Source organism: Spermophilus citellus (assembly GCF_964194105.1).
Source record: "Spermophilus citellus genome assembly, chromosome: 12".
In the NCBI taxonomy this organism is placed as follows: Eukaryota; Metazoa; Chordata; class Mammalia; order Rodentia; family Sciuridae; genus Spermophilus; species Spermophilus citellus.
In genome coordinates, this window is record NC_138198.1 from 85,880,636 (window position 1) to 85,905,828 (window position 25,193).

At 34.7% G+C, this 25,193-nt stretch overlaps 1 protein-coding gene across 1 annotated transcript in view; it reads left to right on the plus strand.

Annotated features, from left to right (window-relative positions):
- The window catches only part of TAF4B (TATA-box binding protein associated factor 4b), a 131,112-nt gene extending 106,379 nt beyond the window's left edge, over positions 1-24,733 (plus strand). The window contains exon 15 of the mRNA XM_081262847.1: positions 22,932-24,733. Within this exon, the coding sequence (XP_081118973.1) occupies positions 22,932-23,099 (168 nt within the window). The 3' untranslated portion in view covers positions 23,100-24,733. The remainder of the gene's footprint in view (positions 1-22,931) is intronic.
- The last annotated feature ends 460 nt before the right edge of the window (positions 24,734-25,193 follow it).

Sequence of the window (25,193 nt, forward strand, 5' to 3'; positions counted from 1 at the left end):
ACTTATATTACAAAGTAATATTCTCCCAGTTGTCTGGGTACCCCTAAATTCAGTCAAGCTGACACATAAATTAACTATGAAAGACATTTTCCCATACAGGTACCTGCTCTTGTGTCATAATTCATTGATCCACTGACTGGTAGACATTGAGAATATTTTCACTTATTTATTATAAACAATGAACATCTATATCTTAATAAACTCATTTATTTTGTAGGATTGATTTCTAGAAGTAAAAATTCTGGGTCAAAGTATATGTACATCCTAAAATTTAATAAATAAATATTTTCATAATATAAATATCATGTCTAAAAATAGCAATATCTAAAAATATCATGTCATTTTCTACCACTGAGTGCCTGTCTCTTCATTCCCTTGCTAGCAACATATATGATCATTTATAAATGTTTGTCACTACAGTTTTTATTTATTGCATCTCTACCATTTCAAAGTGTCCTCAAAGTTGAGGTTCTGTTTCTATGTGGAAACATGGTACAGAAGTGTTGGGAACCTCTGAAATACCCTTTAATACCTGGATTTAAAATGTTTATTTAAATACTAAAATCATTTACAGAAAATTTTCCATAATAGAAATGTGTATGTTTTGAAACAGAGAACCAAATTGAATTGTTATGGATATTTGGATGACATTAAGTGGACATTATTTTCTTGACCATATTTGCTATTTCTTATCACTTGAGGGTATGGTTAGATTATAATTGTAATATTGTCTGAAATGATTTTTAAGGCCAAAGCCTTAATATAGTTTGAGACAAACTATTTCTCAAAGAAAGGTATCTCCTTCTGGTTGCCATTCCAGGTGATTCTTCCATCTGGAAAGATACTAAGTAATTTAACTAAAAGGCTACTGATCTGAAAGCCTCAAATTTTATCTTCATTTCTTAAGGGGCTCAGGTAGTAACCATTCTTTACCCCCATCTTCTACCAGACTGTTTGGGGGCGGGGTGTGTCAGTGAGGACTGATAACAGACAAGTGTTCAGCGTTTGCTATTATTATAGCAGACTTATGAGAGGTTTAAACCAATTTGTTGTCATCTAATGCTGTTTATCAGTATCATATAGATTCAGTAGAATTTAGAGAATTTTATTACTTCAGATAAAGAAGCAGTTCTTTATATTTTAAAGTATAGTTTTTGTGTTCTGTTTTGTTCATTCTAAGTTAAACATATCCACCTCTTTATCCTTAAGTGACCTAAATATAAATCTCAACTTAAAAATTGACTTTTTGGGGTCAGCTGTCTTTAGTGACTTTCTGTGAAATATGTTGAATTGCACATTATGGGTTTATCTTTCCTTCTCCCCAAATTCCCCATAAATGATCTTTATTTGCAAGAATAAAGAATAGCAATAAGGGTATTCGGTAGTATTTAATAGTTATGTGACTTTTAAATATGAACAAATTGGCAAGGATTACCAGTTAGTTGAGGAAAGCCTCTTTAATCAGAGAAAGTGAATGACTCTTTGGAAATGGAAAATATGATGCCAGAAATAAGCGATATTAGAAGAATTGCAAGTTAGTCATGACAACCTCAAGTAAATAATGGGAAAAAAAAAAAAAGAAGATAGTGTGCTAAATTTGTATTAGGTCAGATTAGCTAATCTGGAACTGTTTCCAGGAATCCTTTTTCTTTCATAGTTCATGGTGAGCATGGGCCTTGAGGTGTTTTTTTTTTTTTTTTGTTTTTTTTTTTTATTGGTTGTTCAAAACATTACAAAGCTCTTGACATAGCATATTTCTTACATAAGCTTTGAGTGAGTTATGAGCTCCCATTTTTACCCCCAACGCAGATTTCAAAATCATATCAGTTTTGATTCTAAAAAGTAGAAGTGAAACCACAGTCATTGTCTTGTATTTGGCAGATTGGTGTGGGTATGCTAGGCGTTACTGTCCTTGCAAACATCGTTGACATGGAAGGCTCTTCAGCTCCTCCTCTCTGGGTTCTCCAAACATTGGGCTAAATCCAGCACCATACAGAGTCAACAGCTGAACATAAGCTGTCTAACCAGGCTCACAATTACAGGTAGCCAAATCTCCATATTCTATATCATCTCTTGTATTCTCCAAGCAAATGCTAACTGATGTAGAAATTTGTACTGTAATTAGCTACAGAGAAATAGCACCTTGAACATGGTTTCCTGAATTAGTTCTGGGTTTTGAAGAATTGTTTCTCTAAAATAATTACCCTGTTTTTAGTAGTAAAGGTGACAAGGTAGTCTATGGCACTCAGTGAAAAAGTAATTACCAATTGTAGACACTAAAAATCAAGTGCCCTTGGAAGGCACAGTTTTTAGGACAACAGGTATTTACTACCACAGAACACTTAAGTGAAAACATGAGTAGTGGGATAGGTATTTTTCTTCACAGAACACTGGAGAACTTAGGCAAAGAAAAGGCTTCAAATTCTGAGCTCAGAATCCACAGAAGGAAATTAAAGCCTCTGTGATTACCCTAAGAGAAATCTTTACTTCTTGTATCCCAAAGCAGAGATTTCTGGAAACTAAATCTAAAATCTATTCCTGCAGGTAACTGAATTATAACACAAATTGAATTTCTAGTCTTGTCCGATTTTTTTGTGTTAAAATCGTAACATTTTGTGGGGGGAAATGGAAACCAAAAATTGAGAACTGGAATATGAATAGATTCTTATGAAGGTGGGTACCTTAATTCCTCATTTTTGTCCTGCCACCTGTGCCAGTCCTCCTAGCCCTGACTAAGGGAGGTTAGTCTCTGAAAGTAAGTGGACTGCTTCCCTTGCAAATGGACTACTGATCTTCCTCAGAACCTCCCTTCACTACTTCTCATTGCTTCTATACCTATAATCAGGCTCATCTTACAGTGTCCATAGGATGTGGTACTAAGTGTGACCCATGATGATACAAATTGCATGATTTTGCCTGAATCTTGGGGCGGCGGGAAGTGGCGGGGATGGAATGAATGGACCTGAGTATAGATTCAGAGTAGAAGGCTATAAAGTTGGACCAGGCTGACTTTATTGATAGGGATTCACTAAACAAAGATTTTTGATAGAAGATATTAGGTCAGAGGCTAGGAAAGGCTTTTAATAAGTGTTTGTTTGTTTGTTTGTTTATTTTGGGTTGGTTGAAAGACCCAAAGGTGGCCAAAACTAAGTGACAATAGAGTTGTATTATATAGTATGCATATTTGTTTCCAAAGGCTTTAGAGATTGAGATGACGGAGGAAATTTATCATGTAAGACTTGATCACATATGTCCTTCTGGTGTGTCCAGAGGACACTTCTTTTATCATACTTAGGAGAAATATATTCATGAAGGGAACTTCAGCAACCTTGAAGAGCTCTGCTATTTGCTTTAAGCCGGTAATGAAGGGGAGCTCCTGCCATCAAACTAGGCTTCCTGAATTTATTGTGAATGATGGAATCCCAGGTGACAGAAACAAATAGCAGAACTTAATTGCTAAAGATAAGGTGGATTTGGTTACTGTCAGAGTTAGTAAAGCCAATTCAGGAATCAGAATAGTCAGAGTTACAGATATTTGGTATTGACAAGTCGATCATGATATTCTAGGTCTAAAATAGATGGACAGCCTATTAAGTCTCTGTGGATTTGTCTAAACAGAAGAACTCTAGGTATGGTAAAGAGAAGTATGACTTGGATTAAGTCAGTAAAAGCTACAGGTCTCTAGCAATTAGACTGTGGTGTAAATTTCTAGCTGATTGGAGCCTCCTGGGATGGGTGCTTTTTGACTAGTTTTTGCAGCAGATGGCGAGAGCACATCAGTTCTTCCTGTGTCTAGCCCCTTTTAGTGTTGGAATTTTAACTAAGAAGTAATAAGATTTCACTAAATCATGGTCAGATTTTTTTAACTTGGGTCATGAGTGTGAAATCCTTAAAACTTATGTTAAAAGTAGATGTATACACAATTTTATATTAAAAGGAAGGAAATTATAGCAACTTTTGATGTTTCTTAATCTCTATTAGAGAAATGAATCTACCCAAATGATCCATTAAGCATTCAGAATGTTTTTTGGTGCCTTGGAAATAGGAAAAATAATTTTTTGCTTGTTTACTTGGCAAAAGCTAGGAAAGAGAAAATTTTTTTCTATGTAGTGAATTAGATCTGTCAGAAAAAAAAATTCTTTTTGTTCCTGATTTTCAGTTTGTGGTATCTTAATTTAAAACATTTAAAATAATTTTCAATAAATTTAAAATTTTAAACATTTTGGAATAATCACACAAATAAGTACATAAAGTTATATATAGGCCCTTAATGAGTCCCCAAACATAAGCCAGTTCACAGACTAAAAAACCTTTGAATTAAGAGAAAACCTGGTACTCTTGAACACAGACCCTGCCACACATCTAAAAATTTATACTGTAAATCAAGCCTTTCTCAAAGGATCTGCATGCAGCCTGTTGCCAGGATAACAGTGCATTAGAGAAGGGGAAATTTAAGGTTAAAAGGGATTCTAGTCAGTGTCTTCTTACATGAATTCTAGAAGACCTAAAACAACACTGTTTTCCATCAATATCAATGGAGTCTGACTCTAGTCTGTCACACAGTGGGCCCCCCTCAACCAACATGAGAGATATTTTCACATTTCTGGAATGCATAATTGAAATAGATGTATTCAATAGCTGAGTTCTCCCATTGGTTCTCTGGCCCATGGAAGTGAGAGAAAGTACAAGCCACTAAATTTGCATCTGCCTGGCAAAATACTAAGGATTTGAAAAATGCTGAAGTAGTGATTTCTACTATGTCCTCATTTAGCTTTGAGGAAGACAGTGGATTATTGTAAACTTATCAGGTGGTGGTTTCTATTACAGTTGTTTCTGATGTGCCTATTAGTAAACCCAATTCCTCATCAGAATCAGTTTGCTTTAGCTGTCAAGGCCAGCAGGGCACCTTTATTAGCCTCATAAAACCTCAGGATTACATCAGATCTTATATGATACTATAGTCTGAGGTCCTGGACAGCCTCTTCCTGACACAAATTATATCAGTCCATTATATTAATACCATTCTGATTGTTCTGGTGAGTAAGAAGTAATAACTCCTTCAAACATTTTGGTAAGGTGCAGGCATGTTGAGCAATAAATCCCACCAAAATTAAGAATCTTGAATGAACTTTGTAGGGGTTTAATGACTCAGAACATAAGATACTCTTTCCAAGGTAAAAGATAACTTGCTGAATCTGGCCTGTGCCATCACAAAGAGGCACATTTGGATCTTAAAGGAAACATACACCTTATTTTAATGAAATGGAGAATGTTCCCATTTCCATGAACCCAGCTATGTTCCATTGCCCCAGTCAGGAGCTCCAAAGCCACTGTTTTCCATACAGTGTCTGGAGTCAATTCTGTCCTTCTCTTACTATTTTATTTCTAGTGGACCCTTCACTATGAACTATTCTCAGGTCACTTTTTGTGTCACTTAAACTTTAAACCTCTCAGATTAGTGATTTCTTTTAGTTTGTCCCTTCATTGTTAATATGAATTTTTAAATCTAAAATGTTTGTTTTTATAAAAATAAATACATATTATAGAAAATGTAAAAGAAAAGTTATCCACATTCTATCACATTTTTACAAAATTCATATTTTAATAATACTTTTGGTAATCTTTTTAATGATATAATGTGTATACATATTTTAGACAATTACTCTTTTTTTTATAAACTTTATTTTATTTACTTATTTTTTATGTGTTGCTAAGGATCGAACCCAGTTCCTCACACATGCTAGGCAAATGCTCTATCACTGAGCCACAACCCTGGTCCATAATGTATATTTTATATGCCATTGTTTTGTACATTTCTTTGGCATGTTATAATTTATTCATCTTTTGTTGAACATGTTTAGCTTCTAATATAATGTTGTACGAGCCTATTTGCAATTAAATCCTTGATCCTTTTTTTAAAAAAAATTCAGAAATAGAATTGGAGGGCCAAATGGATATTTATTATCAAGTTTTAAAAAAATATTTATTGCCAATTGCTGCTTGTCCGAATTGACCTAGTTTTTTCCTACCAGTGTGATATGAAAGTATCTGTTTATTAACATCTCATCAGTATCAGATTTTTTATTCCTTAACACCATTTGTTATCTCAGTCTTTTGAATTATTAACCTCCTTTTCATCCTTTACTTAGGAAGCATAATAGAGTCTTTGAGATGGCATTTGTATTCATTCATTCATTTGCCAAATTGTACTATAATGGTAAAAAGAATGGAACTGGGTTTCAACTTTTGTGCAAGTTACTAGTCCAAAAAGTTGTAGTTTTATGACAGTGGTGCTGTATTTATGCTGTTGAGTCCTTTTCTGCCTTTCATAATTACAGGATACTTGGAGCCCATGATAAAGGACAATGAACCTTGATAGCACAGTGATCCTTTTAGCAGTTGGTCATAGATATGTGTCATTGAACTGGAAATCAGCATGATATATGTATATAAAATATCAAGTTATTCATACAAAGCCATCGGTGAACCTTTAAGATTCTTGTTTTTTCCTGAAGTACTTTTATTGTTATACTCCTCTGCTATATTAAGTGTTCTGGTCACTTGTTCTTCTCAGGGCAAATTATATTTTAATGATGGTTTATATATAATATTTCAGGCCTTGTATGATTTTTTTTCTTCAAAGCACTTATAATTTGCTTAATGATGAACTTATGCTAAGAAAGTTTAATTTTTAAAACTTGTCATGCTTTAAGATGGTTCTAATGAGTTTTATGGATTCCAGAAGCATTTCTTGAAACCCTGTGTATATGCATGCTTTTCCCATAATTTATACAAATTCTTCCCTCCTTCAATTATAGTATTCTAACATAGCCAGTAACATTCTTACAAGTATTCCCTAATGCTGCACCAGTAATGTTTGTTTCATCCTCTTATGCAGCTATTTGGTTCACACTATGAAGAGCTTGCATTGCATGTTATATGGTATTACCTGTGATAAGTATCAGTCAGGATTTAGAGGGCTTTCTAAAATGATGGGTGAGTGCTAATGAGCTACATTTGTTAGGTTGTTAGTCCATTACTAAGCCTATCTTTCCTTAGTTTAAATGACGGTTAATTTCTCTGTGCAATTTATCCAAATTGGACATTCAGATCTTCACTTAATCTTACCAGTAAAAGCCCAGGTTTCCTGGGAAAACAATGAATCTGTTTTAGGTGTATTTGCAGTGGTACCTTCTAATGGCATTGGAATTCCTATTTATACATTTTCCCCAAGAATTCCATAAACTATTGAATGGAAGAGTAAACATAATTTGATTTTGAAGAGTCTATTTGAATTTGGTCTTTTGTTTTGACTCATCAGTTTGTGCCAATTTTTAGTGTTTTGAGGTTTTTGTTGTGATACAATTCATGCACAATAAATTCACCATTTAAAGTGCAAGATTCAGTATTTTTAAATATATTGACAATACTATTCAGTCATCAAGATTATCTAATCCCAGAACATTTTCATCACCCTAAAAAGAAATTTCTTTAGCCATTTTTGTCACTTCCCTCAGCCCCTCACAACCACTCATCTATTTTGAGATTCTAAGGATTTGTCTATTCAGAATATACATTTATGTAATTCAAGTGGGATTCATACAATATGTAGTCTTTTGTGTTGACTTCTTTCTCTTCATGTTTTCATGATTCATTCATGCTGTAGCATGTTTACTGGTTTGGATTGAATAATGGTTTAGCAATAATGTGCATAATATTATTTATTCATCCAATTGATGAAAATTTGATTATTTATAATTTTTGACTATTATGAATGATATTACTATAAACATTCATATGCAAGTTTTTGTGTATATATGTTTTCATTTCTCTTGGTTACATTATTAAGAATGGAATTTCAGAGACTATGGTAATTTCATGTTCGATATTTGGAGAACTGCCAAACTGCTTTTCATAGTAGTTGCACCATTTTACTTTGTTACCCACAAAGCTAAAGGAGTCTAGTTTCTTCTTGTCAGTACTTTTTATTGTCTGTTTTTAAAATTATGGCCATCCTAGTATATATGAAGTGTATTTCATTGTGATTTTGTTTTACATTTTCCCAATGACTAATGATATGAAGCATCTTTTCATATGTTTATTGGCTATTTGAAATAAAGTCCAATCTTTTTCTTTTGTGTGTGTGTGTGGGGGGGGGTGCTGCCGGGTAGTGCTGGGTATTGATCCCAGAGTCACTTAACCACTGAGCCACATCCCCACACCTTTTTTAAAAAAAATTTTTTTTAGTTGTCAGTAGACCTTTATTTATGTATATGTGGTGCTGAGAATTGAACCCAGTGCGTCATACATGCTAGGTAAGTATTCTACCTCTGAGCCACAACCCCAGCCCTTTTAAAAATATTTAAGGGCTGGGGTTATGGCTTAGTGGTAGAGCACTTGCCTAGCATGGGTGAGGCACGGGGTTTGATCTTCAGCACCATATAAAGATAAATAAATAAAGGTATTATGTCCACCTGTAATTAAAAATATTTAGATATAAGGCCTTGCTAAGTTGCTGAGGCTGACTTTGATCTCGCAATCCTCCTGTCTCAGTCTCCCAAGCAGCTGGGATTACAGGTGTACTCCACTATACTTGGCTTTAGTTGTCATATCTGAGAAACCAATGCCCCTTCATAACTCTGCATGTATGAGGAAAGTGCTAGTAGCCTAGCAAACCTTGTCACAAACCTTCTAACAAGCCCATAAATGGTTATTTTGTATTTTAATTGTAACATGAGAGAAAGTTTGAATATTCAAACCATGAAGAAGATTATGTCTGCTTGATTTAGAGCTAAAATTCAAGGAAATTTCAGTTGTTCCCTAATATTTTGCCAAAAAGGACACCATAGGAATAAAGTGTGTTCATGTGTTTTTAAGCCCATGATTACACATAAATGGACCTTTCACAGGATCTATCCATGACAGGTTATCTTCTGGACCTTTTCTTCTACTCAGTAATTTGATTTCTAATGTACTTTCAGTGGTTATGTTTGGTTTCCCTAATTAGAGATTTCAACAAAATCAGTTATTATTCATCTGATCCAGTCAGTCTTTATAGCAAATAAAACGCATGTTTTTCCCCATGGAGATTAAGTGAGTAGTGTAGATTAAATCTGTTTTGGAAATAGAATGATAAGGTAGATTAAGTATTAATTGGGTGATTTTTTTTTATACTGCTTACATATGCATTTGGTCATTAGCTTATAGACTTTTCTCAACTGGGGGCAGTTCCTACTCCTGTGGGATGTTTAGAAGTGTGTAGAATATTGTTTTGACACAGTGATTCAGCAGGGGATGGGGTAAATTGTGTGCTACTAACACTTGGTGGCTGGGGGCCAATAATACCAAACTTCTTTTGGGGGGATGGAGGACTGACATTGTGCAGTGTGAGAGGGGCAGATTCACCCAGTTAAGTCTACCCAGGATTGTAATAACACCACCACTGAGATACGCTGATAACTAAATTTCTTGTGCATTTCAATAATACTTAAAATATTTCATTAACTATATTCTAGAATCTTATAATATTTTCTAGGAAACTATTCATAAACAACTTTCCACATAGATATCAGAGTAAGCTTTTGTGTGTATTTGTGGATATAGAATTCTAACATCACAGATTTCTCAAACTTTTGTACCATAGTACACCAAAACACAGAGAAGAGTAGGTTGTCCTTCCAGTTGGTGGATATCTTGAGGAAGGATGACTTCAAAATCTCAATTTTAAATTTAATTTAAAAATTTAAATGAAATTTGCACTTTTTTTTTAGATTTTTTAGATGCAACTTGTATACAATAAAATTTGCTAGTTTTAATCGTTAACTACTATTCCAAATCAAGATATATTGTGTTAATTTCTACCCCTATTACTTCATTTTTACGACCCCCAGAAAGTTCCATCATGCCTTTCACCATCCCCAACTATTGGATCATAGGACAGGTGTATGTTTAACTTTACAAAGGACTCTAAATTGTTTTCCAGCTGTTTGTACTATTTCACACTCCTATTAGCAGTGTTTTTGTTTGTTTAGTGTTTTTGTAAGAGCAAAGGTTTTAATTTTGATAATATATAATTTAAATTTTTATGATTATTGCTTTTTGTGTCCTTAAAAATAATTTTATATCCCATATTTTTCCCTAAAGGTTTTATATAGTTTTTTTTCATTTTAGATCCTTGATCTATCATGATATAATTTTTGTGTCTGGTAAGGTGGGGATGACATAGTATTTTTTTAAAAATTATCTTTGCCAGTTGTTTGTTGCTAGTATATCAAAGTAATTGAATTTTGTATAGATCTTGTATCCTCCATTCTGCTAACTTCATTTAACCCATTAAGTCACTAGTTTTTGATTCTGTATTTCAACAAAATGTTACACAGGTGCATTCAAATAGGTTATAAATCATAACCTGGAACTTATATATATTAATATTATATAATTATATTCTAATTTTCTAATTATATGTATTTGTATGTCACATACTATATTTACTTTTTATAGATGTTCAACATTTGAGATGATTGAACATAATGGGTTAATTGTTATAGAGGGTTTTTTGTGAATTCTTTAGAATTTGTTAAACAATCATGTTATCTACAACTGAGAATAATAGTTCTTTCACCATTCCATTTTTATGTTTTTTATTTCCTTTCTTGCCTAGTAAGAGCAGACATTTTTGCTTTATTCCCAATCTTAGAGGAAAAGCATTCAGCATTTCACTCTTAATGTGATACATAATATGCATAGTGGTACATACCGGTAATCCCCGATACTTGGGGGGTTGAGGCAGGAGCAATTTACTGAAACCCTGTCTCATAAAACAGAAATACATACTTAAATTTATATTTGTGTATTATAATATTGATGATAGGTTTTTCATAGAGCAGTTTTCTTCTCTTCCTAGCTGAGAGCTCATTTATGGTGAATGCTAAGTTTTGTCAGGGGTGTGAATTTGGTTATCTTATTTTAGTATATGAGTTCTCTTCTTTATTCTTGATTTGTTGTGTTGATTTTAAAATTCAAACCCATCTTTTAATCCCTGGGATAAATCTCACTTGGTCATAATATATAATTGGTTTTACATGTTTCTGATTCAGTTATGATTCATTTATTTTGCTAGAACTTTTACATTCATGTTCATGAATGATAGTGGTTTGTAATTTTCTTTTATTCTAATGTCCTTGTTATTTTTGATTGAAGTTTTATAAATGAATTGGAAAATGTTCCTTCTTCCTCTCATTTTTGTTTGAAAGTGTTTGTGTAGGATTGGTCTCATTTCCTACTTGGACAGAAGGGTTCAGTGAATCCATCTGGGCCTAGAGTTTTTTTGTGTGAGGAATGCTCAATATTGGATTTTCTCTTTCTTTTTTTATTGGTTTTTGTAAAGCTGAATTTCTCAAAGAATTTTTGTACTCATCTACATTGGCAAGTTCATTCACAAAATTATTTATCATGCCTCATAAGTCTATTAATCTTTTCTAAAAATTAACTTATGGCTTAATTTTTTTAAATTTTTCATCTGTTTCCTGTTGTGTTAATTTCTATTCTATTACTTCCTTTCTTCTACATGTATTGAATATTTTCTTTTCCAACTTCTTCAGTAGGGATTTTGCATAATTGACTTTATACCTTTCTTTTCTAACATAAGCATTAAAAGCTATACATTTCCTTTATCTTTCTCTTTAGCTCCACCCTCAGATCCTTTGATATGTTGGATATTTGTTTTTATTATTATTTAGTTTGAAAATATCTTCTAATTTTCTTTTGTGTATCTTCTTTGGCATACAGATTATTTAATAGTATGTCATTTTAATTTCCAAATGTTCTTGTTTTTATTGTGGTCAGAGAACAGAGTCAGTAATTTCATTCCTTCTCAACTTGCTATGACTTGGCCTAGTGCATGACTTACCTTGATAAATGTCATCTCTGCCCTTGAGAAGGGTGTGTGTTTCTTCAGTGTTGAGTTAATGTCTGCAGGATTTCCTTGTCCTTACTTAGATTTTTGGCTGTTTTTTTCCCATTGGTTCTGAGAGAAGTGTTTACTTTTTTTTTAAAACTATGATTGTACATTTGTCTATTTATAAGTTTTTGCTTCTCTTGTTTAATGGTTTGTTTTTAGGTGCAAATCTGTTATGTCTTTCCATTTTATCATTGTGAAGTGACCCTCATTTCTAATAATATTCTTTGTCTTGAATTCTGCTTTAGAATGTTCATTCCACTTAATGTAATTATAATTAGATTTAAGTCTACCATCTTACTATTTATTTATTTATTTTTAATATTTATTTTTTAGTTGTAGTTGTCAATACCTTTATTTTATTTATTTATTTTTATGTGGTGCTAAGGATCGAACCCAGGGACTTGCACTCGCTAGGCGAGCACTCTACCGCTGAGCCATAACCCCAGCCCCAAACTATTTTTTTGTTGTTGTTAATGCTTTTTAAAAAGGTAATTTGCCCGTGATTTTAAAATTGGCTGTTAGCATTGTTTTCCCCTAATTTCAAAGAATTTTTTTTGTTGGGGGGACACTACTAGGGATTCGACTCAGGGATAATTTACTACTGAGCTACATACCCACCCCTTTTTAAATTTTAATTTTGAGACATGGTCCTGCTTAGTTTTGAGCCTGGCCTCCAACTTGCTAAGACTAAGCTCGAATTTGCAATCCTTATCCCTTAGCCTCCAAAATGCCTGGGATTGCAGGTATGCCAGGTCACCTCACCTGGCCAAAGGATGATCTTTTTTTTTTTTTTAACTAATTTTATTTTTTTCATATTTTTATTGGTGCATTATAGTTGTATAATGGTGGAATTTATTGTTACATATTCATATTTTTACACAACATAACAATTTGGCCAGTATCATTCATTCTCCAGTGTTTTTTCCCTTTCCCTCTCTTCCTCCCTCCCCATCCCTTTTTTCTACTTTACCAATCTCCCTGCAATTGTCTTTTTTTCCCCTCTCTTTTCACTTTTTTTTTTTTTTTGGTACTTTACAGTTCTACATAATGATGCTACATATTCGTACAGGCATATAATATAACAATGTAATTTGGCCTATATCACTCCCTTCACCCCCTGGTCCTTTTCCTCTACTGATTTTCCTGAGATTGCCCCTTGCACCAATTTTCCCTCTTTTCCTCTCTAGCCTCTGCATATAAGAGAAAATAAATGACCCTTGACCTGCTGAGTTTGGTTTATTCCACTAAACATAGTGATTTTAATTTCTATCAATTTTCCTACAACTGACACAATTCCTTTTTTTTTCTTTAAAGGCTGACTCCAGTGTGTATATATACCACATTTTCTTTACCCATTTTCTGTCAATGGACACCTAGCCTGGTTCCATTGTACGGCTATTGTGAATTGTACATGAATATGCCTGTTGATGACTGATTCTTTAGAAGTGGTATAGCTGGGTCACACAGTAGTTCCATGCCTACTCTTTTGAGGAACCTTCATGCTGATTTCCATAGTGGCTGTACTAATTTACAATTCCACCAACAGTCTAGAAGTGTTCCCTTTTTTCACATTCTCTCCAGCTTTTATTATTATTTATATTATTGAAGACTGCCATTCTGGCTGGTGTGAGATGGAAACACAGTGTAGTTTTGATTTGCATTTGCTTAAATGCCAATGATGTTGAACTTTTTTCCATATATTTCTTGGCCATTTGTATGTCTTATTTTGAGAAGTATCTGTTTAATTTATTTTCCCATTTACTAATTGAGTTATGTGGTTATTTGGTGTGAGATTTTTTGAGTTGTTTATAATATTCTAGAAATAATCCTTTATAAAAGGTGTAGCTAGCAAAGGATTTCTCTCATTCTGTAGTTCTCTTTTCACAATCCTAGTTGTTTCCTTTGCTATGCAGAAGCTTTTAAATTTGATGCCATCCCATTTATTAACTGTCAGCATTATTTCCTAAGCTTTAGCGGTCCTATCGAGAAAGTAATTGTCCATGTCCATATGCTGGAGTGTTTACCCTATGTTTTCTTCTAGGAGTTGCAGTTTCTGGTCTAATTCCAAGGTCTTTGATCCATTTTGAATTGATTTTTATGCAGGGTAAGAGATGAGGTCTATCATGTATGACCAGAGAAATGAAAAGTTGTGCTGCAGTTGTGTACCATGAATCAAAATGTGTTCTACTGTCATATATAACTAATTAGAATACATGAAAAAAGAAAGAGATGTAAGGTCTAGCTTCATTCTTCTACATTTAGAGATAACCAGTTTTCCTAGCCCATTTGTTTAAAAGGCTGTCCTTTCTCCAATGTGTTTTTGCACCTTTGTTAAGGATCAGATGAGTGTACCTGTGGGTTTTTCTATGACTTTCATTCTGTAACATTGGTCTATGTGTCTTTTTATGCCAGTACCATGCATTTTTTGTTACTCTAGCTCTATAGTGTAATATGACGTCAAGTTTCATGATACCTCCAGCATTGCTTTTTTTGGCTTAGGATTTCTTTGGCTATTCTGGGACTTCTGTTCCTTCAAATCAATTTTAGGACTGTTTTTTCTAGTTTTATGAAGAATGCATTGGTGTTTTGATGGAAAATACATTGATTCTGTGCATTTGATTTCTTTCTTCAGTGTTCTGTAGTTTCATTGTAGAGGCCTTTTACCTCCTTGGTTAGATTCATTTCAAGTTTATTTTGCATTCATTTTTGTTTGAGGCTATTGTGAGTGGAATTGTTTTTCTCATTTCTTTCTCAGCAGGTTTGTTGTTGCTTTATAGGAAAGCTGTTGATTTTTGTATGTTGATTTTGTAACTGCAACTTTGCCAAATTTGTTTATTAGCTCTAGCAGTCTTTTGGTGGAGTTTTCTGGATCTTCTAGGTGTAGGATCATATCATCTGCAAACAGTGATCATTTGACTTCTTCATTTCCAATTTTTATGTCTTGTATTTCCTTCTCTTGCCTAATTGCTCTGGCTAGAATTTCTAGCACTGTATTAAACAGGAGTGGTGAGACTGGATCTTCTTGTCTTGCTCTGGACTTTAAAGGAAATACTTTCAGTTTTTCCCTATTTACTTTGAGATTGACTTTGTTTTTTTTCATATTTATAGCCTTTATAATGTTGAGGTATGCTCCTTCTGTCCCTGGTTTCTTCAGTGTTTTTATCATGAATGGATGCTGAATTTTGTTGAAGACCTTCTCTGTATGTATTGAGATGACTAGTAATTTTTTTCCCTTAATTCTATTTATGTGATGAATATTGATTTGCATATATTAAACCATCCTTGCATCTCTAGGATAAAACCAATTTGGTCATGATATGCAATCCTTTAATATGTTGTTGAATAAGATTTGCTAATATTTTATCAAGAATTTTTGCATGTAAGCTGGGCAGCAGCTCATGCTTGTAATTCCAGTGACTTGGGAGGCCAAGGTAGGAGGATTGAAAATTCAAAGTCAGCTTTAGCAACTCATCGAGGCCCTAAGGAACTTAGGCAGACTCTGTCTCAAAATGAAAAATAAAAAAGGCTGGAGATGTGGCTTTGTTGTTAGGTGCCCTTGGGTTCAATCCCTGGTAACAAAACAAAACAAATAAAAGTGGTTTTTTGTATTTAAGTTCATCAGGGATATTGGTCTGTAGTTTTCTTTCCTTGGCATATCCTTGTCTGGTTTTGGTATGAGTTTGATACTGGTTTCATATACAAATTTTTTTCTTTTTTTTTAAAAAATTATTTAATTATATACTTATTGGTATGTGGTGCTGAGAATCGAACCCAGTGCCTCACACATGCTAGGGAAGCGCTCTACCACTGTGCCACAACCCCAGCCCTTTGTAGACAAATTTGAAAGTGTTCCATCCCTCTCTATTTCATGGAATAATTTGAGGAGTATTAGCATTAGTTTTTCTTTAACAATCTGGTAGGCTTCATCTGAGAATTTCTATTTATTTCTACTTGTCCCCTCTTCCTTTTGTTTCACCTTTGTTTTCATCTTTTAAGTTAATCTAGTAGTATTTTTAGTATTCCATTCTAGATCCTTTGTTGCCTTTTTACCTGTACCTTTTTTATTTCCTAATGATTGTTGTATCTACTGTTTAAAGATTAGATATGCATCTGTAACTGACTAGTCAACATTGAATTAATACTGTTTCACATATAATGTAAGAGCCTGTGAACTATATGATTCTGTTACACACACACACCCCTACCCTTTGTGCTATTATTGCTGTCGCCTATTTTACTTCTAATTATTCCTACCTTCATAATAAATTATTATACTTGATCATATATCCTTTAAAGAATTTATGAAAAGAAAAACAATGAGTTTAGAAAACTAATATTTACCATTTCTGTGCCTTCAGTTTTTAAATAAATTCTTATTTCTTTCTAGTAATATTTGCTATCAGCCTGTCTACAACTCACCGATTGTAGAATTACTGGAGTTCTAAACAAAGCTACTATCAATATATTTAAAGGTATTGATAAATCTACCGTTAGCTGTGAGGCACAGCAACCCTTACCAATATTGTAGCCTTCTTAAAAATTCACAGCTCTTCAAAGATAAAATCAAAGCTAGTTTTTAAAGAAAAATGTTTAACTGGTAGTCCTTTGAAGAAAATTTAACAAAATAGTAGGTTAAACTGATCTCTAGACGTAGTCTAGATGAGTTTTCAATGTGAGTGCTTTAGAAAACATGTAGAGAAAACAACCACAGTTATAAATGGGCAAGTCCTAGCTTGACTTTTCATCCTAGCCATAAGAAGCAGTCAGGTCACATTGCTCTTCAGTATTGACTATTTATTTCACTATTTGCTGTTCATATGTGTTGTAGTACTTGGTGGTTTGAATCACTTTCTCACTGTTTAGAGAAAATGTAAAAAATAAAATACCATTTTTAATAACTCATCTAGTGGCAGCTTGGGGGGAGTGAACATTTGAGAAAGGTTGTCAGAGGGCTGGGTACAAATGGCTTTACCAGTGTAAATCCTTCCAGATTTATTTGACTTAAAGCCAAAAATGACATCAAGATTCTGATTTATAAGGTCCAGAGCCCATAACGTGGTTCATTTTCATTGTTCATTTGTGTAAGTGATGATATTGGGTGACACTATTCACATTACCACCTAAGAGACAAAAACTATCCAGTATCCTCAGGTGCAAAATCTTTCCCCTTTAGTGAGTGGTAAGTTAGAGGCAATTGCATTGCCCTGAAGACATGTAATGGTAGGGAAAATACAAGATGTCACTGAAATACAAAGGAGTTGTGCTTGTCTACACCCGGGGTAAGTTTGTGCTTGCGAGCCTTGGGGAAGTGTAATGTCTGAGTTGAATTCTAAAGAGCATAGGTGACGTGACTTGAGGATAGGACAGATGGCTTGGAGAATGGGGTTCTAGAAAGAGAGAATGCAATATGCAGTTAGCTGTCTAGATAAAAGAGGCAAAAAAATTATTTCTATGACCAGTAGCTTGGGACAGGAAGAAAAGAATGAGAGCAGAAACTGGGGAGAAGGCTTTAGTGTGCTCATGTTTGACTGTGTCTGTCATGTGTGGGTATTTAGACTTGGTTGGTTAGGTGATTTTTTTCCAGTGGAACATTTTAAGCAAGAAAAAATATTTTCAGATAATTTTTTATTTTAGTGATATCATTCACATTACAGTGGAAGTAATATTCATACCAAATATACAGGGAGTCTTTTGAAGATTATTGAAGTAATCTAGGCAGGAGATACTAGAAGTGAAAATGCAGGAATAAGTAGATGTTTCAAAGCTGTTAAGGTAGAATTGTTTAGTGTCAGACCATTGAGGAAGAAAGGGTTGAGGATGTCATCCAGTTTCCTAGCTTGAGCATTGCATCTAAGTGGTATTACCATTCCTTGAAATAAAGAGGAGAAAGGGAAGTTTCAAAACATGTTGAATTTAAAATACCTTAAAGTACTTTAAATTGGAAACTTCATCAGAAAATTGAACAATAGGGTTCTGGAATTTAAGAGAGTGTTCTGTTTGATATCAAGATTTGGGGTAGGTTATTAGCATATGGCAACTAGTAATATTATCCATCTTTCTCACAGTTACAGAACTAGAATTAGAACTCAAAACCCATGGTTCCATGTAAAAGACTCTTTTTAAAAATTTATTTTTGTTTTTTAGTTGTTGACAGACTTTGATTTTATTCATTTATTTATATGTGGTGCTGAGAATCAAACCCAGTGTCTCACATATGCAAGGCAAGTGCTCTACCACTGAGCCACAACCCCAGCCCCCCAAATTCTAGGGTGGAAATTGCCATATAGCGTTGTCTGTATTCTGAAATAACTCAAGGAGTAAAATGAAGGTGGATAAAGTGAGATCAAAAGTTGCTTCAAAAGGTCTGCTTGTTGACCAGCAGAGGGCAGTCAATATCGAAGCTCAGTAGTTTCTACTCTGCATTGCCTTTAAGTCCTAGAAAGCTCGGTCTTTGGGATAAGTATTTTCAGTGTTCACATTCCATTGAATCAGGCATCCAGGGCAGTTATATTTATTGTTGCTTTTGAGTCTTATGTCCAATTTTTATTCTGGTTCCATATCTTTATTTTATTCCCTATTCCCCATGCCCAGTTCTTGTCCTCCTTACAGTTTAGGAGCTGTCTGGTGGCAGGGTATTAAGTGGATGGAAAGTGTGAGAAAGGTAGTAAATTTTTGCCGTTCAACTCCTCTGTTTTAAATGCCCCAGTTTTTGTTCTTGGTTAACTGTTAAAATTCCAGGACACATTTGTTTTCTTAGCCTTACTACTCAGAGAATGGAATGAAATGGATTGACTTTTAGCTTCTAGATCCATTATTGATAAGGCTCTAGAAACTAAAAGCAGCAAGCTCTGCCACTGTTTGATTGCAGGGATGTAAGAAAAACTTTCTGCCCCTGGATATATCCTTCATTCATGTGCCACTATCTAAAATGCCTCTTTGTCTACTTTTTAGCTTTAGGCACTCAAAGCTCCACTAAAATTCAAAAAGTTCACTGAGGGAAACAAGATAAGTGTGACAGCATGAATTATTTTTCTTACGTTAGCAAGAACTTGAAAGAGAAGGATGTGGGCAGGAAAATCTAACTGGTTTTAACCAGAGGATGGGAGAAAAGGTCTGGAGCTAGAATTATGCTCTTTCCTGTGAATTTCCATGCTTCCCAGCTGACTGATGATTTCATTATGATCGTTAAAGGCCAACATTTCTAGAGAGAATTGTGTGTCAGGCACTGTTCTCATTTAATCTTCAAACTGACCTTATGAGATTATTGCTATTTACTGTCCCTAGTTTGCAGATTAAGAAACTGATGCACAGAGAAATTGCTTGTCTACAATTGCTTATAGAATTAACAACTAACTGATGTTGACTGCTGTGCTGCCTACTACAGCTCTGTGCCCAGTAACTCAGATAATTTTGCATTGAACAGAGCATGGACGAGCATGAAGCTAGGTTACCTGGGATGGTGACACTTGGAAACACAGACCCATATGAAGTCAGAGGACCTCAGCACGATTCCTGAGGCCACAGGATTCATAATGCTGTTGTTCCTACTTCTTGGTATAGCAATCACCTAACCTTAAGGAAACGTGGGAAAAGAAATACAAAAGTTTCATTTCACAGCACTTGCTCTATTAAGCTGAGGGGATAAGAATTTGGATGACTGAATATTTTTAATTATTTAATGTCATTTTTACAACAGTGTTATTTCTCTGAAACTGGTAACTGACTATATTCATGTTTTTCTTTTAAGAGCAAAAGAGTTCTTCAAAAGTTGTTTTATAAAAATAGAAACTTTGGTGATATAATTTAACAAATTAACAAAGGCTAACTCCATCAATCTGGCAGTTTTGGATTATGTTTACATTTGTTTGTTTAGGCTTCCTAGAGTAATTATGTATTAGGTCAGTGAATTGGTTCTTTCATCTTCCATTTTACCCTCTTTCTATCCAGGTGAAGAATTCGGATTAAGGAACATCCTAACACAGAGAGTTGAGTGGGAGAACCGTTCCTCTGTTTTAGAAATAAGCATTGCATTGTGACAGGAGCCTGTTATTCTTTCTCAAAACTCTGTCCTTAACTATGTTAGTATTCTTTGGCATTGACAGTGTAGTGTGACCACAGGTCAGACATAGTCAGCTTTGGGGAGGAAGATCAAAATTACTGGCAGAAAGGCGGGTTTGGTATTAGTTCTGAGTTATCAGTGTACACTCCACTCCCTTCTCTGGATAACTGAGAGGTAGCTGATTTTTCTGGGCAGATCATTATGAAGCGAACAAATCAGAATTGTATCCTTTCCAGACCATAAGGCAAGGGAATAAAGATGCTAGATGTATATTTTTTATCCAAGTTTCAGAAAGATTAACTTTCTAAGTCAGTCACTATTGGGGGGAAGACAATGCTATCACCTTTGTAAAGTTGTGAATTATGAAAGACATTTCTGTGGGTTACTGAATGCCCCTTGGGGTTTGTTTCATTTATAACTTTGCCTCAGGCCTTCTGCTGCATCCTGTTGGAATGACCTCCTTTTCAACCCTTTGTTGGCAGCTGTAATACGGCTCTTTCGCCTGGATCCTTCAGGCTTGTCACATGACAAACATGAACTGTGACCCCCTTTGTTCCTTACCCCAGACAATTAGGGGTGATTTTTTTTTTAATGCACAACAAGTTTTTTCTTATTTTTATTTCCTTTCCCCGCTTTTCCTCTCCTCTTATTTCCTACCAAAATAAGATTGAAAACAAAAAAAGGTAGCAATTTAATTTTGTATCCAAATATAACATTGATGCAGACAGTAAATAAATCATAAGCCCACTGAATTTTTACATCTTGAACGTGTCCACATGGACAGTAGTTGGATCAAGAGGGGAAACATCACCAGAACTTGAGAAGACCCCTGTCCCCTCTAGTCACTTCTTAATTGCCCCATGGGACTCACTGTTGGGACCTTTATAGCTTTATCTGTTCGGGGACTTTGTAGAAATGGAATCATACAATATATGTGTCTGTGTTCTTTCATTTAACATTTTTGTGATATTCATGTTACCCATTTGTTATTGCTGTATAATATTCCATGGTATGAATGTTCCACAGTTTATTCCACTTATATTAAGTATTGGGGTTGTTTCTAGTTGGACTATTGTGATTGGTAGCGCTAATATTCTTGTACATGAGTTTTGATTAAAATATGACACATTCCTGGGTATTTACATAGAAGTGGAATTGCTGAGACATACTATCCATCTAGCCATTTAATTGAAAAAATCATATAAATATAACACTAAACTAATATTAGACAAACTCTTGGTAGGAAACATTTTTTAAAATGTATAGATTTAGCTTTAGCATAATATGTCTAATTTGTAACTAAAGAATGTGCCTCTATTTAAATATACTGTAGTTTTAAACAGGTAACTTCTATAAACAAGAAAATTGCCCCTCTCTGCCAATGACACATTTTACTAACTTTCTTCCTAAAGTATACTTTTATTCAGTTTTCCAAAACTGAGTTTGGGGGCCTATTCTGCAAAGATCTTGGATAGTCATAATTTATAGTAATTAAGGTGACATCCAAGTTGTACCATCCCTGAGTAGTGATGCCTACAGAGAATGACTTTACTCACATTTCTTGAAGTAGAAAAAAAACAAAAGTTGCTGCCAGAATTAATAGGACCCCGGCTTTGATCTGCTGTTTGGTGTGTCTTTGCTCTTTCTCCATATGCTACTCATGACAAGCATCCACCTCTTCTAAAACATGGGCTTTCCAAAATTTGTTCCATGATTTCTTGTGAATGAGTTTAACCTAATGAGTGTAGAAATACAATTGTGACATCCCATCTCTCAAAAACTGGATAGTACCTTTTATGAAAGTGTTACTTGAGTACCAGATAAAGTACCTCCCAAGTCATGCTACCAACATGCATGGAATTAAGTTGACTGTTTTTCACCCTGGTGATTTGGAGACCCTAAAGAATTTCCCTCCCCTTCATCAAAACAATTCAATCAGAAATGTGAAGGGAATGGTTAATTAAAATTTGATGGTTAGGCCTGGGGATATAGCTCGGTTGGTAGAATGCTTGCCTTGCATGCACAAGGCCATGGGTTCAATCCCCAGCACCACACAAAAAAAATGATGGTTATAAAAGAATAGTACGAGAACAAAATGATTTGCTTCCTATGTTTGTTAAATATCTTGTTATAAGTCTTGAGCAGATAATGGAGAGTTGCCAATTCAATGGACATGTTTTTTGAAACAAGTATGGTAAATGAAAGAATTAAGAGATTTTACTTTTATAAAATTATCGTTTGAGAATTATTTTTAATTTCTTTCAATTTTGTCTTAAAATATTAGTATATAGACATTATTATTTAAAAACTGTCTTAATACAAGAGTGTTGAGTTTCACTAATTCTTTTTAATGATGCTCACATTGGTTGTTCTGGCATTTTGTTTTGGTTTGGTTTGGTTTGGTTCTGATTTGAACCAGCAGATTCAATGCAGAAAATATTATTGAATAATCTGTGTTGTTTTTTGTACTTTATTCAGCCCTAGCAGGAACAAAAATGATAATCTCTGTCCTCAGAAAGCTTCTGGTCTTGGGGGCATGTGATGGTGATATACAAATTATTGTCACACAATGTAAAGTAACCGAACATGAGAATTCCGACAGGTGGTGGGGGGAGCGGGGCGGGATAGACCCATTCAAAGCACAGTCTTATTTTTACTTTTACTATCGACATCCAAAAGACTATACATATTTACAGTGTACAATCTAATAGTTTTTAATGAATTCATACACCTATGAAAATCAGCTGTTGCCAGGGTCCAGCTGAGAGAATGAGGTCATGGAAGAGGTGGGTGGCCTTTTGAGATCGTGCGTGCATGATCTCCAGGACCCAGAGGGTAGTGGGCTAGACTTGACAGACCTTTCCTTTGTGAAAGATCCTTAAGTTAAACTGCTTCTCCTTTTATTTTGTTTAGGGATTGAAAGACAACTTTCTTGCTTCCGGGGCATCAAGCTTGACAGCCACCAAACAGTTGCTTCGTCCAAGAATCACGAGAGTCTGCCTCAGGGACTTGATATTCTGTATGGAACAGGAAAGGGAGATGAAGTATTCTCGAGCTCTGTACCTTGCCCTTCTGAAGTGACCGAACCATCCAGATCCTTGCTATTTACTGCCAAAGAAGACAAAAAAGAGATGCACTGTCCTGAAATCTCTCTTTCTGGAAAATCAGTCACCAGTATGAAAGACCACTGTTTACAGTTAGAAGTTTTTACTAAATCTTACCTGTACAGCTCATGGGGTTCTTATAGCTGAGAATTTAGCTTAATCTTCTGAAAATCAGTTGTGCAGTACCCTTTACAGAGAAGTAGCATCTGCCCACCTGTGAGTTTAATTATAGCAAGTTAAGGCTCCATTTGTTACTACCTGCTTCATTTGCCAAACTTCATTTGCCATGAGGTGTCTTTCCCTTAGTACCTCCTGCATTGAGATGTGGGAGTTACCACTTACCAAGAAAAGGTATTTTGTCCTACACTGAGCCTATCTCAAAGTGTTGGGCTTTCTAGGCTGGAATCAGAAGCTGCTTAGCTAACTATGACAGTGGTCACCTTCTCTAGTTGAAAGTGACAGGCCACAGAGTAAGCCTTTGGTAACTTGGGTTGGCTGAGCCCCATTGTTGTCTATATAAGACACATGGGGACAGGTTGTGCCTGAGGTTGCTAATTCTCTAGCTAATCTCACTATGTGCTGCTTCTGATACCAAGTTGGGGGACGTCCTTGTCAGGAAAACCTACGGTTGAAGCTGCTGCTTATATACCCTTTTGGAAAATGGGAAAGGTAGGAAGCACTGGAAGGAATAATGAAGGGAAGAAGAAAATGGAATCCTAAGGCAGGAAGTGTGCTGTGTGTGCCCAGGGATGGAGGGGTGGAATTGGAACTCCTAAGAAACTGGTACATGTTCTGTTGATGAGGGGAGAAAAATCACAGTCCAACTAAAAAGGAAAATGGTTATCAAACATTTTCAAAGGGTGTTTTTTTTTTTTTGTATTATTTTAGAACCCAAGAAGATGATTTTTGTAGTTCCTTCTCTTGTAAAATCTTTTAGTTATCCTAAGTTTTAAACATCTTGGTACATTTAGAAAATCCTAATTCATGATGAGAAATTTAAACAAAAGACTCCCTCTTGGATTCTGTACTTAAAAGGTACTGTCAGCATCTCACTCTTAGGATCCTGGCGTTAAATGTGAGAAACACATTACATGAATCCTTTTGAGGAAAAAGCATATGTGCAAAGAGCAAACACTCTTTTTTTAAAATCTTTATTTATTTATTTTTAATTCCACCAATGTGTATTGTGGATAGCAAAAAAAATAATAGTGGTTATAAGAGTCACATACAGAAAGAAAACTTAAATCCTCCAAGAAGATTTTTTTTAAATAGGAAATGCTGGGCTTCTTAGTAAAGGAATGCAGAGAGAAAAACACCTCATATGTTACTCTTCACCCTGTTCTTCCCATTGGGACTGTTACAGCCATCTTCTATACTGTAGTAATATTTAAATTGGCCATATGTTTTTGTTTCAGCAAGTTATTATGTAAAATGCTGTAAATTATGTATGTGTTGAAAGAGTACTTTAAGAAAGAGATCTATACCCAAAGTTGTTTTTGTATATTTAAATGCTTAGCTTTATTTTTTTGTAAAGTGCAGCATACTCCTACATTTGTGTATAATCTTATTGATCAGATGTTTAAAATTATTTCAAATACTTCATTAAAATGATTATTTTATTATAAGAACAACTTTTCTCACTCACTGATTTTGAAAACCAGTTTTTATTAGTAACCAGTCCCTCCAGGGCTCAAATTTGCCAGACATTGGCTCTTTCTTGGCTCCGATTGTTATTTATTTTGGAGTGTTGGCATTTGGGTTCCAGAACCTTGCTTCAGATCCAAGTTGCTATATCACTTTCTTTGAAATAGTTATAAATCTTCATGCTATTTGACTCACAAAGAAAGCTAAGTGTATTAATTACCAAGCTTTTCTTGGCTCATCGAGGTTTTCTTCCTAAGAGTCTTCTTCAGGTTGTTTTGTTCTGTCATGTTTTGTTTTTTGGGTACTGGGGATTGAACCCCAGGGAGCTTTACCACTGAGCCACATCCTAGCCCTTTTATATTTTATTTTGAGACAGGGTCTCACTAAGTTGCTGAGGGTCTCCCAAGTTGCCGAGACTGGCCTTGAA